This window comes from Sciurus carolinensis, chromosome 14 (assembly GCF_902686445.1).
Source record: "Sciurus carolinensis chromosome 14, mSciCar1.2, whole genome shotgun sequence".
NCBI lineage: Eukaryota > Metazoa > Chordata > Mammalia > Rodentia > Sciuridae > Sciurus > Sciurus carolinensis.
This window is the reverse complement of record NC_062226.1, coordinates 61706782-61724893: the sequence shown is the minus strand read 5'-3', so window position 1 is coordinate 61724893 and position 18112 is coordinate 61706782. Positions and strand designations below refer to the sequence as shown.

The window sequence follows — 18112 nt, the reverse complement described above, 5'->3', positions numbered from 1 at the left end:
TATGCAGCATTTCTTGGGAAATACCACATTTAAAGGAGGCCAGTTACTGCATTCAATGCATACAACTGAGATTGCTTGAGGGATGCAAATATTGTTGTCAACGTTTAAAGTTTCACTGGTGGAGAGTGAATTAACGGCTTCTTAACTGGTTGAGCAATCACTGTTTTACAATTTTGTGACTCATTATATTATTCAATCACAAACAAGGAATGAAAGCAGGGCCATGAAGAAAATGTCACATGTCAAAATATTCATCATGATAACACAAAAGAGCAGGTTGAAATGGTGAAAGATTTCTGGTTGTTGAGCACTGACACTTCGCTGAGTTTTTCAGGGTGCCTCAGGTGGTATTCATCATTCACCTTGTTTTCACTGCTAAAATTCAATTTGCATCCTCAAACCCCAAACTGGAAACCACACAAACTGTTTGAAAGGATACTGCATAATTTAAAAAGAGCCATTATGATGTAGAAGAAGAGCAAGGAAGAAAGAAGAACCTGAGCATGTATGAAAATAAGACAACCTACAATCCAATGTGAATTCCCCCAAATTGAAAATGGTCTTTTGAATGCTTGAAGTAGAATAAAGGAAAAGATAACAAGAAGCAAGAGAAGGGAGAAGAGGATAAGAAATATATTTTGTGTTCCTTTATAGTTGACCAAGATTGTTTGAATATGCAAATTGACAAAAAGGCCTAAGGGTGGAGGTGGTTGTTAGTATAGCTGGATATTGCTTACCTAGCACAGTAATTAAAAATAAAATCATAAGATCTGAAGATTTTAGGAAGGCCATGCAGATACTCAGCTTGCCACAGGCCCTGCTGTTCTATAGTCACATGGCACTTCATATATTTGTTGCCTCTCCAGCCACTTGAGGTTGGACCCCTCGAGAGGCCTGCAACAGGGTGGAGTATTAGAGCTTGTAAGGATTGAGAGATCATGTAGTCCAACTGCCCCATGTGAGGTGGATCTGATGGAGAACAGGGGAAGTAAGAAGGAGGTAGTGCTTTAAGATTTCTAGTAAGGAAATCAGTAGAGACCCTTTATGGAGGAATCTGAGCCACTCAGGCACCACAGGACCTCTTGTTGTTTGGCACGACCATAAGAGTCAGATGGAAATTTTAATCCTATGTGAAGTTAAAACTGAACTACCAGCATAATGACAGCCCAGTTATCAATAATTCATCAGTTGGTTTCACTATAGTTCCCTGTTGCTATGGAAAAACATAAATATCCAGTTTTGCAATTCTTAAGAAATGCCACCATTATCCAAATACACATACATGCAAGGGCTTTTCATTTATCTCCATCAAGAAATCAGTTTTTAAAGACCCTGGTATTTTAAGATCGTATTCAGTTCATTGTTCTTTCATAAATAGGTGACTTTCTAGGAATGCATTACTATCTTGATATTAGTGCTAGTATTATTTTAGACTAAAGGATAAAATCACAAACAATACTGAAGAATCTACTTATTCTTGTAACCTCTTTTTTCAGTGAAAATCCTTACCATAAATCAAAGTATTTGGCACCCATTTGTATACTGGGAAGCTTATCAATTCAGAATATTTTATGAGCTTAAAAAACCAAATATGGTAACTGAATATCACTAAGTAACACTGAACAAACAAAATAACATCTCTAAAAAGATACAACTACTGCCAGGTGCAGTGGCACATGCCTATAATCCCACCAGCTCAGGAGGCTGAGGAAGGAGGATCTCAAGTTCAAAGTCAGTTTCAGCAAAATCGAGGTGCTAATAAGAAACTCAGTGATACCCTGTCTCTTAATAAAATTCAAAAATAGGGCTGGGGATGTTGCTCAGTGGTCAAGCGCCCCTAGGTTATCCCTAGTATGCAACCCCCCCCCCAAAAAAAAAGATAGAACTACTATATTGCTTGTGCAAATATTTTTAAGTTGGCTATTCATTCAACATATTTATATCAGACTGTGAGTCATATTTAATGAAAAAGTCCTGATGTTCATTTTCAGGAATATGGTCAAAAAAAGAGGCAACTCTTGGAAGTGCTGTAAAACAAACACAGTGATTTACCTCATATTCCTGGGAAAACTTCAAGTTGTCATTTGCTTTCAATCTTTCAATGTGATCTGCAAGTTCCAAGATAGGTATTGGAGGATGGCTAGCCATACCTATTAAAAAAGAAGAAATACATTTGAGCACAGATGAAAATTGTGTGAACTCTTCCAAAATATAGAGAACACTGTAGTTAGAAATGGCCTGAAAATATGTGAGTAGTAAAGATGTTTTAGGTGAGGAAGCAGGCAGATAGTTTGGTTACTCAAAGCAGGACATGCTCTGGAAGGATGGATTTTGTAGCCAAATAGAAAAGTCACCAAGCATAATCCCCAAACTAGCACTCCTAGTGTGAAAGAAAGCGTTATTGTGCTATGAGTCAATGAGGTTAGCTAGCGGAGAAAACCGAGTCAGGCTTGATGTCAGCTTCTGCTTTGAGTAATGACTGTTATGTCATTTCAAACTCCTTCTCCTGCACTGTGTGAAATGGAAATTGGGTGGAATTAAATGGTGTAAAGTGAACTAAGAAAACAGACACTGAGAAAGGCCTAAAAGGGAAAGAGCAGTAGCTTGATAGGAAACATAAAGTGACTTATGCATAATCAAGGAAAACTAACTTGAGGAATGAAGGTTACCAGGGTAACCGGAATCATCTGAACCTGCAAAGGAAATGATGGTGTAAATAAAATAAAAGAACGAATTTGTTGAAAAAAAATAATGAAATGGATAGCCTGATATGCTTTTAAAAAGGACTAATAAAAGTGCTGCAAGTTTTGGCAGGATTCACCACACTTTGTGACTACATTAGGATCACTTTAGTATTGCACAAACCTGTAGGTGACTGACATTCACATGCAACATGGACACAAAAAACGACATGCACCACAGTTCATTGACAATAACCACTGTTGACACAGCAGACACCAAATTGAACTTCAAAAATGTTTCCACTAGTAGCAGATTGTAGAAATTGGGGTTGCAGCCTTCTCCTGAATGTTTACAAATGGCCACACTAACAACTTTATGGCATTTTACCCAGGTCCCATTATTCAACCCCCAGAAAAACCTACAATCTACTTCAGGTGTAAACATCTTTGTCCACTAATAGCAAATGAATTCAGGAAAGTGAGCACATGGTGAAAGGACAAGGAAGGAAAGAGGGTGGAAAAGGAAACAAAGCAGAGAGATGGGGGCTCACACATCTTAGTTCAGTCTGCCAGCTGATGATATATTAATTTCACAGATCTTGTTAAAAATAATCCACTGTTAATTTTGGTGATTCCTGTATCTTTCTGAAGTTTTTCACTTTTCATAGGATTTGCATTTTATTTCATTCTGATTAATTTTGCAAGAGTATCATGAGAGCTTTGCTGACTCATATCTTAGAGTCGCAATGGCAGCTGGCTAGAGAAACCTGAACTAGCATGTCCCCAGGGAAGCTCAGAAGGAGAAAAGTCCTGAGGGAGGAGCTCAAACTGGAAGCTTTTCCACATTCTGCTGTCACTGGGACCCTCTGGAGGGTGATGGGCTGTGGAAGGATGACCTTTAAGTCCACATGACTGGGGATTGGTTTATGGGCACTTTAGATATTATGCATTATTGGAAGTCACCCAGTAAGTTCCTTCACCTCAAATGCCAAATTATCAATGGTTCTAGTTAATTAAGTTTCTTTAAGACTACCATTTAGTATAGTGCTGTGAGTTGAGGTGGTTAAGTGTTCATGGCTGTGAAGGCCTGTTTCCAGTCAGTCAAAATCTTAGTGGAGATTCAATAAAAATGAAATTGGTTAGAAATAGAAACTCTTTGTTGGTGACATAATTATGCATTTGGACCAAAATTTTGGAGCCCTTTCTGAAACTTTTCTGTAGAGATGGTAGAATTGAACTAATTTGCATTCTGGGGAGGGAGCGGGTGGGTGGGTGACAGTGATCTGATAATTAAAATGATCTTATCCAGATGAGGCACTCCCCAGTGAAAAGAATGGAGATGCAAAGGCACAAGAGACTTCAGGCTTATCTGGAAATGGAAATGGACTGATGTGGACATCATTACAGTGCTTTAACAGAGAAAATAATAGAGACAAAGATGTTTAGACCTTTTCGAGCGAATCGTGGGAGAGAGTTATTATCATATATGGACTGAGTGGTGGTTTGGCTAGAGAGGGAGGACACAGAGCCAATCAGGGAGGCGTAGGGGACTGAATTACTGCTCAAAGCTGCAAAAAGTAAAGCCAGTTGGAGATGGGAGAAGTATTAGTATAACAGCAGTAGAAGACCATAATAAACAACCAAAGATGCGATCAACACATTTACTTTGGGCATGCACTGGCACATGGTCTGGGAGTATTACTTTGGAAACTAATTACAGAGAAATCCAATCCAATCTGTGCGGACTCTTTCTCAATCAAAATATATATTGCATGCGAGGATACCATAGCATTAAAAAACACCATTCCCTGAAACTTGTGAGTAGTACCGCATTGCACCAAACTTATAGACAAATAAAAATGGCAGAATGGCTGTTTCACAGAAAAGGGGCAAATTTGTGGAAATTCAATGACACAGGAGAAGAAATTCTACCCAGGAATACTGGATGTGAGTTCTATATCTAGTTTGGCCATGTACTAACAGAAACAAATTACTTGCTAATAAGCAAGTCAATTTCTGTATCTATAAAACCAAACTACAGAATTAGATAAATTCTGGGATAACTTTGTATTACACAGTTCTCATTTCTATATAGAATTTCTGAACAAAGCAGGGTCTGTTAGAGTCGGTTTGTATGTAAGTGTTCTAAAAGTTATTGCAGCTTTTCTTTAAGGGGTAGGAGCACTGACTTTTCATAAATTAGAAAACTATTACTCAGTTGAATTATCTATGTTTAAAATTATACCAATTTAATGACATTTTCTTTAACCAGCCAAAAGGTGAGTATGATGTTACATTAAGTATCTGAAAGGCTAAACGTCAACATAAAAATTATGCTAAATAATAAATGTGAGATGAAACAACACTAATCTGAAACTCTTTAGTTTATATCAGAAAGTAATCACCAAGATTTTACTTGTAAATAATGTTATATAATTTCCCAATAATTTCTTATTGGTTTATGTTGAAAACAATTTGTGATATAATGAAATACATATATTCTGAATGATAAAATAGAGACCAACAAAATTAAGAATACTAAGTTGATCTCACCATAGTATATTTTCAGTCTTGCGAGGCCACCTGGCCATTGCTCAGTTTAGAAACTACAGTTTTTTTAATTTGAAAAGTATTTTCATATTTGGATCTGAGGTGCCTTAAATTTACTTTTTGCAGGCTACACATCAGACTCATTACTTCTCAATCTCTAGGTATGGATGTCAGACAGTGATACAGTTTTTAAGTTTATCAGCCTTGGTTCTCAGTTCTATGGGAGCTTAAGTTGTGGGGCAGGGGAAGGCCTGTAACTCCTATTTATTAGTATTTTTTCCTATCCCAAAATCTCATCAAGATTTATGAGAATGAGATAGCTTTCTCCTGGTGCTATCTTTGAATCCCCTCTGACTCCCCATTAGCAAGCCTGAGTCCTTTAACTATGATTAGCAACAAAGAACACGAAGCACAGCTAAGAACTGATGGGGACTTGCTAGTGTCATGACCTCATCAATTCAAAGCTACAAATGTAAGACACAAAGGCATTTTAAAGGGACACATTCAATCTGAGCAGTTTTCATACTGAAGCTATGAGACCCACAACATAGAGTGTCATCATGAAAAATGACAGATGTAGTCACTAAAATCTGCTTTGGATGGGAGAAAAATACATTATGCCTTCTTTTAATGGGTATGTGCTTGTGATAATAATGTCATAGTGGCTTTCTTATAAGAAGTAAAACTTGAAATTCATGTCCTTTTAAGCTGAGAGGTATCTTAGTCCAGGGTTTTTATTTTGTACAAGAGAACTCTGAAGTCCAGAAAAGTTAAATGCCATGCGAATGTCCAGATAATAAAGAAGAAGCATGTTTACATGCTGTTTGGATATCTTTCTATTGTGTTATTTCTAGAATGGTAGTTAGGATTCTCTAAAACAGTGGTGGTCTCCCATGACTGAGGGGGCCAGGCTGGCAAGGTAAATCACCAAAGATGATTAGGTACTATGTACTAAATATTTTTATGAAGAAAAGCACTTGTTCCACACAACAAGCAGACTTGGGGGGCTGTCTTTAGTTCCCATATTTCAATATAGGCTCAGGAGAAAATGAAAAATAACAAGAGATAAAATGGCAACTAATGCTCAATCTCAATTTCAGAGTCATTTTAGAGCTGGTGGAGATGTGGGAATGGAAGTGAGCTATCGAGTGCAAGCACTTGCTCTGCTAAGGGGAAATGCAGTCTAACAAGGTCAGATTTCTCAGGTTTCAATAACATAAAATCCAGATTATTTTGTAACATATATATCCTCAGTTTTCAACGTTGACTCAAAATTTTCTTGAAATCCAGTGGACATCAAAGATAGATCTTCTCAGGTTATATTTTGCCAACTAGATCGTTACCTCTGTTTTCAATAACAGAATTATCCTTTTGTAAGTGTAAAAATTAAAATCAAAGATTGTTGGTAGGGACAGACTGCATGCTTGCATCCACAGGGCAACAGGTGAGGGACCAAGATTTGTGCTGGGGATATAAAGATGGGTACTTTTTGCATGGTTCATTCTTTGTGGGTCCATCTACATTCCCCTCCCCCAACCCAAACCACTATTAATTTTACCAGTTAAGAAAATGAAGCTGAAGGAGTTAAAGGACTTGATCAAGGTCATCATTATCAACAAAATATGGTTGCACAAGGTAGGGGGACTGACCCTAGACCATATCACTTCTCACTTAGGGCGCTTCTCATTATGCCATGCTATCTCCCATAATGTAACACTCCTGCAAGAGTGGTGATGTGTGCATAAAACTGGGTCTGTAAGACTGACCCATCTGTACAACAACTCAGAGATCATAAACCAACCTCAGTGTAAGAAAACCTGTTAATGTAATAACTTCATTTAGATCATACATCTGATTCCATAGTCGGGGACAGGTAAGAAGTGCCCATACCCAACTCCATATTTTTTAGTTACTTCTTGCCAAATATTAAGTTTCCATAAAAACAAGATCTAAAGATATAAATTCCAAACGCCAAAACCTGTAGTATTATTTGGCAGATGATTAAAAAAAACCTAATTTATGGTGTTTTAGCTTGTCAACAAAAATATTCTTCTACATTTTTCTAATCTATTTAGAATATCCTTCTGATGACATTATTATCCATACAGAAATGTTTATCAAACAGGTTGAGCATTCCTACTCCAAAAATCCAAAATCTAAAATACTTTAGTATCTGAAACTTTTTAAGCCCTGATATGACATCACTTATGTGGAAAATTCCACACCTGACCTCACATAATGATGGCAGTCAAACTGCAGGCACACTAAATTGTATAAAATTTCATTCAGGCTATGTGCATAAGATGTATATGAAACAAATTAATTTTACACTTGGACAAGGGTCCCATTCCCAAGATATCTCAGTATGTATATACAAATATTCCAAAATCCAAGAAAATCCCAAATCCCAAATATACTTCTGGTTCCAAGTATTTTGTCAAAAGGGATATCATCCTGTACTTGCTTTATTTTCATATATTTTAAGCCTTGCATTAAATACCAAATGGCACTTTATAACTTATAATAATTTTGTTAAGTACAGCTTTTGAGGCTATAAATAAGGGTGGTATTATCTTTTAGATGATTTTTTTTTCTGGTACTATATATGCATGTTTGTAATGTCTGGATAATATTCTAATTTTCCTTTCCAACACATTGTGCTAAAAGTTGCAGAATAGTTTATGGTCATGGACCAAAGAGTAGATACTGTCTTCTCAATGGCCACAATCTTATAAAAAGTGTACTTAATAGACCTAAAAGTCAGAGAGAGAAACAGTTCACTGAAGACTTGTCATATTTTAACATGATTTATTCACTATTCAATGAAGTACAAGACAAACTCTGCATCTTTATAAACTAATGATAAGTTAAAGATAAAGAACACTGATTTGTAAGGTATAATTGTTCCTTGGTAAAAGAATAATGGCAATTTGACTTAATTAATGATGAGGATAATCATTGAGTGAAATATTCTCTAAGAGTACTTCCTCAGGTTAAGTATTGAATGACATAATTAAAATTCACTGTTTAATGTAGAATTTCTCAAAATGCAGAATTTGAACACAGCATATTTTTGTATATGCAAAATTTACCATTTAAATTCAATGAATCAGGGTTTCCAAAATACACAACAAAAACAGCTGGTGTTCTCCATCTAGGTTGCATATCCACATTTCTTATACTAAAAAATATGGAGAAGAAAGCCCATATAAAAATGTATCTTGGGCTGGGGTTATGGCTCAGTGGTAGAGTGCTTACCTAGCACATGTGAGGCACAGGGTTTGATCCTCAGCACCACATAAATAAATACATAAAGTTATTTAAAAAAAGAGGAAACTTTTTTTTTAAAGTATCTTGCTAGCATTGATCCTATTACTAGTACCAGTTGATCAGCAGAGATGCTTCAAGAGCTTTCAAAGCCCATTTGGTTGCAGCGCAGACACTTCTGCTGCTGACACCACTGTTTCTGATCCGTTAACTTTTTATGAGTTTGTTTTTGTTTTTCACAGTCCATCAATCACCTACCATCTATGTATGCTTTAGGGCAAAACATATTAAGGTCACCCACCCAATGAAAATGAGGCCTTTATGTTGTGACATCTGATCATCAATTCCTAAATCTCTTTTTGGAAAAGATGTAAGCACAAACACTAAGTTTTGTTTTTGTTTTTGGAGCTCTTTTCTGGGAGAGGGGGCTTGAGCAGGGGCAGCGGATCCTATAAAGTCACATCCAGGCTGACACAGTGAAAGGCAGTGGCTGGTGTACCACCCAACTGTCAGCTAAATCCTCCATCACACCCTTGTATGGGAAAGGGAGCATACTTATCTAAAACACTGAACTTCCAAATAGGCACAGGTATATGAAATTTCTTTGGTTTTCTTATATATCACCATCTTTTGACAATATTATATGTATCTTGGTCATTTTGTCCTATCCTATAGGCCATGGACCAGAGGGGTTAAACAATCAATAAGGATTTTTACAATATTTCAAAAAGACTGCAATTGGCAGTCTCTATCCAAATGATGGATGTGCCTGCCCTAAAACCCTCTGACGTACATTTCAAAGTGTCCTATCATGTAGAAAGAGTGATGATGGTGAGAAAAGATCTGGCCTTGGTACTGCTTATGACAGCATTATCTGCAACGTTCAAGTATGGGAAGTAGCCTCTGTTAATAGGGATTCAATCAATACATCTTCAAATCAACAGATCAGAATACCATCAGGTGCTAAAAAGGAGATCAAACCTAATATATCTTAGGGAAAAGTTTTTTTATTTGTTTGTTTGTTTAGTTTTGTGGTACTGGTGAATGAACCCAGGGGAGCTTTACCACTGAGCTACATACATCTGTAGCCCGTTTTTTTTTTTTTTTTTTTTTTTTTAATTTTGAGATGGGGTCTTGCCAAGTTGCTAAGGCTGGCCTTGAACTTGTGATCCTCCTGCCTTAGCTTCCTGAGTCACTGGGATTACAGGTGTGCTGCAGTTCCCTGCTAGTGAAAAGGTCTATTTTGATATAAGTTAAACATTAAAAAAGCAAATTGTGTGTATATTCTTCTATCCATCCCCCTATTCTACATTGTGTAAGATAAAAAATTAAATACACAAATGACAGAGTCTAAAAGAATATGCATGGAACTGCATACAGTAGATATTTCTGGAGTGTAAAAGTGAAGTAAGGGTAAAAAATCTTTTCCTTTTTATTTTACATATGTTAAGAAAAAGAAGAAATTTAAAAGTGATGGGATAAAGAGTATTCTTTCCTGAAAGTGTCATTTTTTTTGCCCCCTAACATCAAATTAGAAAATATTAAAAAATGAAAAAATTTAAAGAATATAATGAATACCCCTTTTACCACAAACTGTATATAATTATCAACAAGCTTATTTTCTGTTTTCTAAAATCTCTCAAATAAACATGTGCTCTTTTGTAATTAAAACCAAGATATATTGGAATGGTGGACTAAAATAAGTAGGAAAAAAATTTTGTTTTTGGAGACAGGTTCTCCATAAATTCCTGAGACTGGCCTTGAACTCAAGACCTTTCTGCACCTGCCTCTGAAGTACCTGGGAGTACAGGTGTGCCAGTGTTCCTGGCTATTGTTTTTTTTTTTTTTTTTTTTTTGTAAGGAAAAATTTTTCCTTCCTGCCCAGGTTAATGGACAGAGTTCCTTTTTGTCTAATGTCCAATCCATCAATCCTACATACATGCATACCAAGTTTCAGTGATCCATAAAGACACGTGAGGTTTAGTAAAGGTTTCATTTTAAAGCTTCTTTAATAAGCAAATATTTTCTTCCCTTCCTCCACTCATCTTAAAGATTTATAAAACTTGATTGACAATTAAGAATTCTAGTTAATTCTTCTACTCCATGTCCTCTTTCCTTTAGTAATTTTGTCAAATGTATTCCATCATCCCAGGTGGAATACAAGGGATTCTAACCTTGACAGCATGACACAGACCTATGTACTTATGTCTCCATTTTAATTATGTAAAGTTCTTGGTGATACTATAGAGGAGCCCCTGCAATGGCAAGTTCCACACTAGTTCTGCCTGACCCTGGACACCAGTACTTGACGACTTATTGATGTGAACCATTATTCTCTTAAGAGATTAGGCAGCTTAGGTTGTCTTAAACACAACCTGGCTGCATACTGCGTCTGTACCTTTAGGGCAGATACACACATTCATGGACAACTGCTACCAGCAGAGGCAACTGTGTTCAACTGGGAAGGCCTGAGCCTCCCTGACCTGTTCAGCTGCTGGAATACAAGGCTTCACTAACTGAGGAACTTGATTCTTATCCAAAATTTTACAAGGTTGATAAAGCAATTTTTCTCTTCATATTCCCCCAACCTCACAAAGGTGGTTACACTGAAAACTTCAGGCTTTTCTTCCTTCTGTGTCTTAGCTGAGCAATAATGTCAACATTGTGACTTGTTCCTGACCAAAGTGTCTGTGGTACTGCCAAATTATCAGGATACTGTCATGGGAAATTTGGAACGTTGGACAAAAATAAGAAGAAAAGATGACTTAAAACCAGACTTTCCAATAAGAACAAATAACTTAAAATGTAAATGGATCTTCCATTCACAAGAGTTTTTTGTTTTTTTAGAAAAATAGAATTTATATAATCAGCAAACTAAGCCATGTGCTACTTTCATACTTTCAGAGAGGCTGAATGAATTTCAATTGATAATTTTTTTTTTGGCATTTTATCATTCACAACAGACCCATCAGAAGTGGAAATCAATTTGCTTTCATGGGCAAGTTCTGTGCTAGGTGCCAGGTATATTAAATCACAGGTTTCTTATTTCATTGAAAGTCATTTTTTTAAATGAAAGTGTGGCTAATTAATTCCCCATTTATGCACATCATTAATTTTCTTAAAATGCTATAAGGTTTGGGGATAAACAATTAGACATTCATAGGTATGATACATATAACAGCATATTTCACACAGTAAAATATACAACATTTAAAATCTAAAAAAAAACCTAAAATCATAGCACCAGCTATAGAACATCTCATAAAGGATCACTTTATCTCAGCACACAGGAAAACACTTAATTCTTTGTGAATAAGAGGAGAAAAAAACAGCACAAAAAGGTTGCTTGGTTAACAATCCCACCTTCTGCTCTCATCCCTATTGGCAAGAAATTAAGGTAATTCATAGCCACTGGCTGGAATCCATAGTGGCTGAAGCAAATGGTCACATCTCTGTGAATTTCACATTAACAGCTGAGTCTATTTCCTTTACAAACTAGTAAACTTTTCAGGACAGGAGACCACATCATGGAGCTTGGGAGAAAATAGACTATTTCAACAAATCAAGCTTAAGTGGATGGCTCGCCAGAGCCAAAGGGCACAATACAATGCTCCTTAAGTGGGCACTTGTGCTAGGATCTTAGGACATTTTCTCCTTTTCTCTTTTCTTCCTTTACTACATCTCCTTCCTTCTTTATTCATTTTGCCCACTTTATTCCACATCCATTTGGGGATAAATGTGATCTTTAATTGACAGCTTCTATCCCCATTTTAACTCTGCAAAGTCACTAGTGATACAAGTGGTGCCCTTTCAATTGTCACATTCATTCTCCTTTCCAGTGACTTATTTATACTTAACACATTCTCTTTATAAATGGAACATTTCTGCCATATGAGGAAAACATTCTTAATAAAATTCTTGGATTTTCCCTATTTGAAAAACTGTTCATGAAAGTGAGAAGGGGGAGAAGACAGAGATCTCTTGGGAAAAGGCATTCCTATCTTGCTTGGTCACCTGTCCCCTCTTAGTAATCATTTTGACACAGTTCATTCATGCTTTGCAATTGGGTCTGGAAGCTTTCTCTATCAGTTCCATAAGTGGTAGGGGTAGCAATCCCCTTGGCTCTCTTATTTGGGGACTACATTTACCTTTATACTCAATCCTAGACTGTAATACAGTCTCTGCTGGAAGACCACAATTAGTTCCAGCACAGATCACAGTTTACATAAAAGCAGTACAGAACAGCAAGTTACTACTCCTGAAAAGCCTGCTGTTTTCCTCTATTTCCAAGATGTATTGTTGGTGACGAGGCAAGTTATGCAGGAATCATGTTGCACATAATGGCTTTCAGGGCATCTATACATTCAGTTGGCCAACATGTAGATGAATTTTTAGGTTCATTATTAAGAAGTTTCCTGTGGCCTGAAATACTGGCATACCATCTTAAAATGCAACTAACCTAAGATTTCAAAAAGATATTAACAATATCAGTTTCCAGGTAGTGGGATTATGGAGGATGCTAGTGTGTGTGTGTGTGTGTGCGTGTGCGTGTGTGTGTGTTCTTCAGCATGTAGTGCTTAGAAGATAAAAGTTTTATTGATTTCAAACCATTATTCCTAGCTTGTTATGGTAGTGTGCACCTGCAATCTCAGCTATTCAGGATGCTGAAGCTGGTTAATAACTGGAGCCTGGGAATTTGAGGCCAGCCTAGGCAACATAGAAAGAACCTGTTTCAAAAGAATGAATAATATCACTATAATTTAATAATTATATTTTAGTATTTATCTGCATGTAGGAATTAGGGTATAACATAAAATCATTGATAATTCATAATTAAAAACCATGATTAGAAAACTAAAGTTTAAAAACACGATTTTACTCTAAAAATATCAGATAAAGACCTAGGAACATGGACAGAATTTGCTTCTGACAATTTGTTAAATCTATAACCACAAAAGTAGAATTCAGAATAGTTTTTATCCAAATATAATATCTTCATTATACATTTCAATATTATCTTGAAAGATTAATAAATGTTATATTTATTCTTTTGCCACATTTTTTGACTACTCATGAACATCCATTTGCTAAAGGTAAATGCAATATTTTCAATGGATAAGTGTAATTTGGTATTTTAAAACACTTACTTGGAATAAAGTATTTATGAAACTTTTAAAAAATGCAGCTAACCAAGATTTACTGTAGCAACTTATTACATATCAATTTTCCTTCAAGAGACACAAAGAGGGCAAGTAAACATGAAGCATGCAGGGGACCACAGTGATCCAGGGGGACTCAAATTTGTTCAATCATCATATGCATGCTCATGATCTTTATTTGTAAGCCTTTTAAAAAGGCACACAGGAGATTTTTAGCTATGTGAACATTTCTTCCACCTTTTTACTAATGAAGGCATATTTTTGCCTTCCAAAAAAAAAATTTTAAAGTTTCACCTCATTTAAGCTAGAATACTTAAAAAAAAAAAACATTTGTGATGATTGTATAGCCACTTTGAAAATGGTCAACATCTCTTTACATTGAAGAGTTACTGGTTACTGTGATACATTTATGTGTGAAAGAGAAAATATGCTAAACACAATAAACTATGCATTTTCAATTCAAGGCAATTCACTGAGAATGTATACTCTAATGGACCTATATTGCAATAGACTTGGAGTTGGAACATTCACTTGACACAAAAGAAACTCACCTACAATTTGGGGTACAATACTATAGCCAAATGTTAATCCAAAAGACTTCTTAAATCAATTCTTTACCTTGTTCATCAGCATAAGGTACTAAGACGGTGCCACTCAGCTTTGTATTCTTAACTCTATCATTTATTATTTGCCATTCATTTGGTATGAACAAATTTTGGTTGAAAGAAAACAAATTGATCTGGGCTTGCATTAACAATAATGTACAAAATGCCCCTCAGTAGGAATACTAGTTTTCCTCTGTTGAAGCACTTAATGTTCTTTGAGGAAAAAAACAACAACTATTTTTCACCTATCAGTTCCTTCATACATATCTGCAGTAAAACCTGAATTCATTAGTGAGATTGAGCATAGGAATTATTTTAAAAACATTTGCAATTGTGCCTGGAATTTTTCTTCTCCTTCCTTTCTTTTGTTCCTTTCTCATCCTTCTTCCCATTTTCAATATAGCATAAACACAAATAGGAAAATATAGAATAAATCTATGCTTTCCCAATGGGATGAATGTCGAATACATTCATCTGTTTATTCATGCATACACTTTGTAGATGAGAAGCTGAAATCTTTCCAGATTGGTGTCAATGAAAATAATAAACTGGTTGAGTTCATAAAATTTGGTGGATATTCTTATAAAGATTATAGTTTTTTGAAGATTTTAAGGAAAAATTACAATTCTTTGTCTTCCCCAATCCACTTCAGAATTGCACAAAAATCATTCATAATTTCCTTTCACGCTTAGGATGGGGTGAGCCTCCATAATATTAAAAGAACAGGAGAAACAAAATGCTTTAAAACAAAGTGATATATTCATCTCTCAAAACGATATCACCTGGGCTATAAAACTTTCCACGAAGGCTGTATTAGGGAGAAGCAGGGTTATGCCTCTTACCTGGTGTTTGAAAGTTAAGGCGTCTCAGTTCTACTGGGTCTGTTGGGTGGTGTGAAGGGACCTCCTTACTGTTCGGGATGCTGCTTTTTCTAGATTCGGACTCTGCCCTCTTCCTACAGGGAGAAAATTAAAATTTAAGAATTGAAACAGATTTTTGAAAACCTGAGAGTCCCAGATAGAAAGGAGACAAAGAAGCATCCAGGTAAATAAACTAGATGAACTAATATATAAAAATCTACATTTTTATAGTTTTTTAAATAAGTTCAGGGCCACAGAAAAAAAATTACCCAGATACACAAACTGATATCAAAGATAAGTTATGTCAAAGAGCACCAACAAAACTAAGTGGGAATGGCATCCTTTATTATGGTATGGGTTTTTTTTAATTAAAATTTTATTTATTTTTACAGACTGCATATTGATTCATAGTACACAAATGGGGCACAACTTTTCATTTCTATGGTGTACACAATGTAAATTCACACCATTCATGTAATCGTAAATATACATAGGGTAATACTGTTTCATTCTACTATCTTTCCAAAATGGGGTTAAGTTTTAAGATGCGTAAAATTTCTATCCCTGCCCCCAGAGAGCTACTTTTATTTTTTTGTTTAGTAGAACTCAAAGAGAAATGAGAGCTAGGGTATCTTGTACCTAGTGCTCTTTGATTCTGTGATGTTTATTTGTTTCTAAGAGCTTAAAGATGTTCTGTCAATTTACAGGAGATAGGGAGTTATAAAAATTTTTGAACAATCAGGTTGTTTGCTTAAGGGGGGAAAGAGAGAGAGGAGAAATTGGATTGGGTGGTCTGTGGAACTTCTAATCTAGTATTTACCAGGTATGTAGTTTAGCCAGCTTTGTCCTAATATAATCTTTCTTCCCCCCAGTGCTGGAGTTGAACCCAGGGTCTTGGATGTGCTAGGCAAGTACTCAGTCTCTGAGCTACCTCTCCACCCTCTTTAAAAAAAAAAAAAGTCTTAAAAAATTTTGAGATGGGAGTCTTGCTAAGTTGCTTAGGATGGCCTCCAATTTTCAAACCATCTGCCTCAAGTCTCCTGTAGCTGAGATTACTCTGGTGCACACTCGCACCTGGCTCAGATTCCATCTCTTTAAAAAGGGTTAAAAGTAATAATTCGTAATGTTTTTGTCATAAGCAAATGACAAATGTTTGAGGGGCTAGGTATGTTTGACTTGATTTAAATATTATACAATATTAATGCTACCCATTAATAGGTATAATTTTAATGTATCAGTTAAAAATAAACTTAATTTATAAAATTTGAGAAAAAAAAAAAGCTGATTCATAGTGTACTCCACTCTCAAGTTTCCAGTTTTGAAACTTTCTAACCAGTTAGCATTATAATCATGGTCAGGATGCTTTGTTTTCTGTTGGCCTACAGTGATGCTTCAAGCATAAAATGTTTAAGTGGATGATCTCAAAGTTCTCCTCCTGCTGAAGGATTAAATGATTCATTTACTGCCTCTGCCTTTTGGCTTTAATGGAGTGTTAGTAATAGAGTGCTTAGTCTTGTTCAGCCAGTCTCTCTTACCTACCATTTATATTCGTGAGGGATGGGTACGGTGCCCCTAGTAGCCCAAACTAACATTGTTACAAGAGAGAAACTACCTGGCCGCAAGCTGAACAGCTAAATCTGCCTCCCTCTCTTCTTAAGAATATATAACTGATGACTCCAGAGTGGAGATGCAATGAATTTTCCCGTAGGGCAGGTAAATACAGTAAGTGCATTTCTAAGATATAATTTTACCTTAATACCTAGAAGGAGAATTGGGACAAAACAGGCCAACATCCCCTTTCTCTTTCAAATTGGAAGGAAAGAGGATAGTTGGCTATTTATGGTGACATTAAATTAATTGTGATTACTATTTTGTTTATGAAAGGCACAGAGTGATCAGAGAAAAAGTAATGTCATCTCATGGGCAATCCAGCTCTCCTGATGAATATTCAAGGTAACATTAATGGTGCCTTGTTACAAATATGATTTTTCACAAAATTCATCCTATCTTTATTTTACAAGCTATCTATTGGTTGTATTAAATACGCTTATTTAAGCTGTCGTAATGAAACATTAAACTTCAAAGACATTTGTTCACAAAATTTCTGTACCCATTTTTTCTAAATTCAAATCTTTTTGTAGACTGAATTAGATTAAAAATCCATTCAACAAATGGAAGCCTTTTTCAGACTTTGCTTTTTCCCCAAACACAATCTCTGAGCTAGAGTCATAACCTTATATGGCATTCTACCACCTCACACCTGACTCGAGCAAAAGCATCCTCATTTTGGGAAAGACTCGCTTCAAAGGAGATAGGTACTCTCTCTTCCTCACATGATTGTGGTATAGCTCATTAGTGTTGCTGTGGCAATGGGCTCTCATTCAATGCCAACCAGCTGATTCTATGGTTAGCCAGAGGGCGCCTATTAAGTAGCCTTTCTTTCCATCTCTGCTGTATAAAAAACTAACCAGGGGATGAAGGGAAGATGGATGCAAAGGGGATGTGCACTTGATTTGCTCAAGTGCAATGCCTTCGGCAAAACATCCTCAGTAAAATGAATTTCCTTGGGCAAGTCCTATTAGACACCTTGCTTTCTAAGCACCTAGGATTAGCCTGTCTCAGGATTTCCTTTTTCTACCTGAAAGTGTCAGGTACAGCCTTAGGATAGAATGTACTGCCAAGCCAGACTACCAATCAGAGGTGAGTAGTGATTTTGAAATGTGCCAAGATACTGGCAGCTCCAGTTGTATGGAGTGGAAATCGAAAAGGAAAGGAAAAGAAGAAATGGAAGATTAGTGAGAGAGATGTGAAGTAAGAGATGGGAGCTTGGAGAACAATGTGAAAGGAGCATATGATGACCAGTCAGAGAAAAGAAAATGTCACTGCATTCATGCTATGGGTATTTGCCTCACAACACTGAGAGATTCATTTTACCACCAAAGATGCAAAATCGAAATGGGTTAATGAAATGTCATGGAGTTCAGCTAGCC

At 36.1% G+C, this 18112-nt stretch overlaps 1 protein-coding gene across 47 annotated transcripts in view; it reads right to left on the bottom strand.

The window, feature by feature from the left end:
- Positions 1 to 18112, bottom strand: part of Ptprd (protein tyrosine phosphatase receptor type D) — a 629514-nt gene that overhangs the window by 98727 nt on the left and 512675 nt on the right. For 28 of the 47 annotated variants that reach the window (XM_047523757.1, XM_047523758.1, XM_047523756.1 and 25 more), the window contains 3 exons: positions 15105 to 15217; positions 2652 to 2693; positions 2053 to 2150 (listed from right to left, as the gene is read on the bottom strand). In XM_047523757.1, coding sequence (XP_047379713.1) covers positions 2053 to 2150; positions 2652 to 2693; positions 15105 to 15217 — 253 coding nt within the window. The remainder of the gene's footprint in view (positions 1 to 2052; positions 2151 to 2651; positions 2694 to 15104; positions 15218 to 18112) is intronic. The other 19 variants (XM_047523776.1, XM_047523781.1, XM_047523779.1 and 16 more) reach the window with 1 other exon arrangement.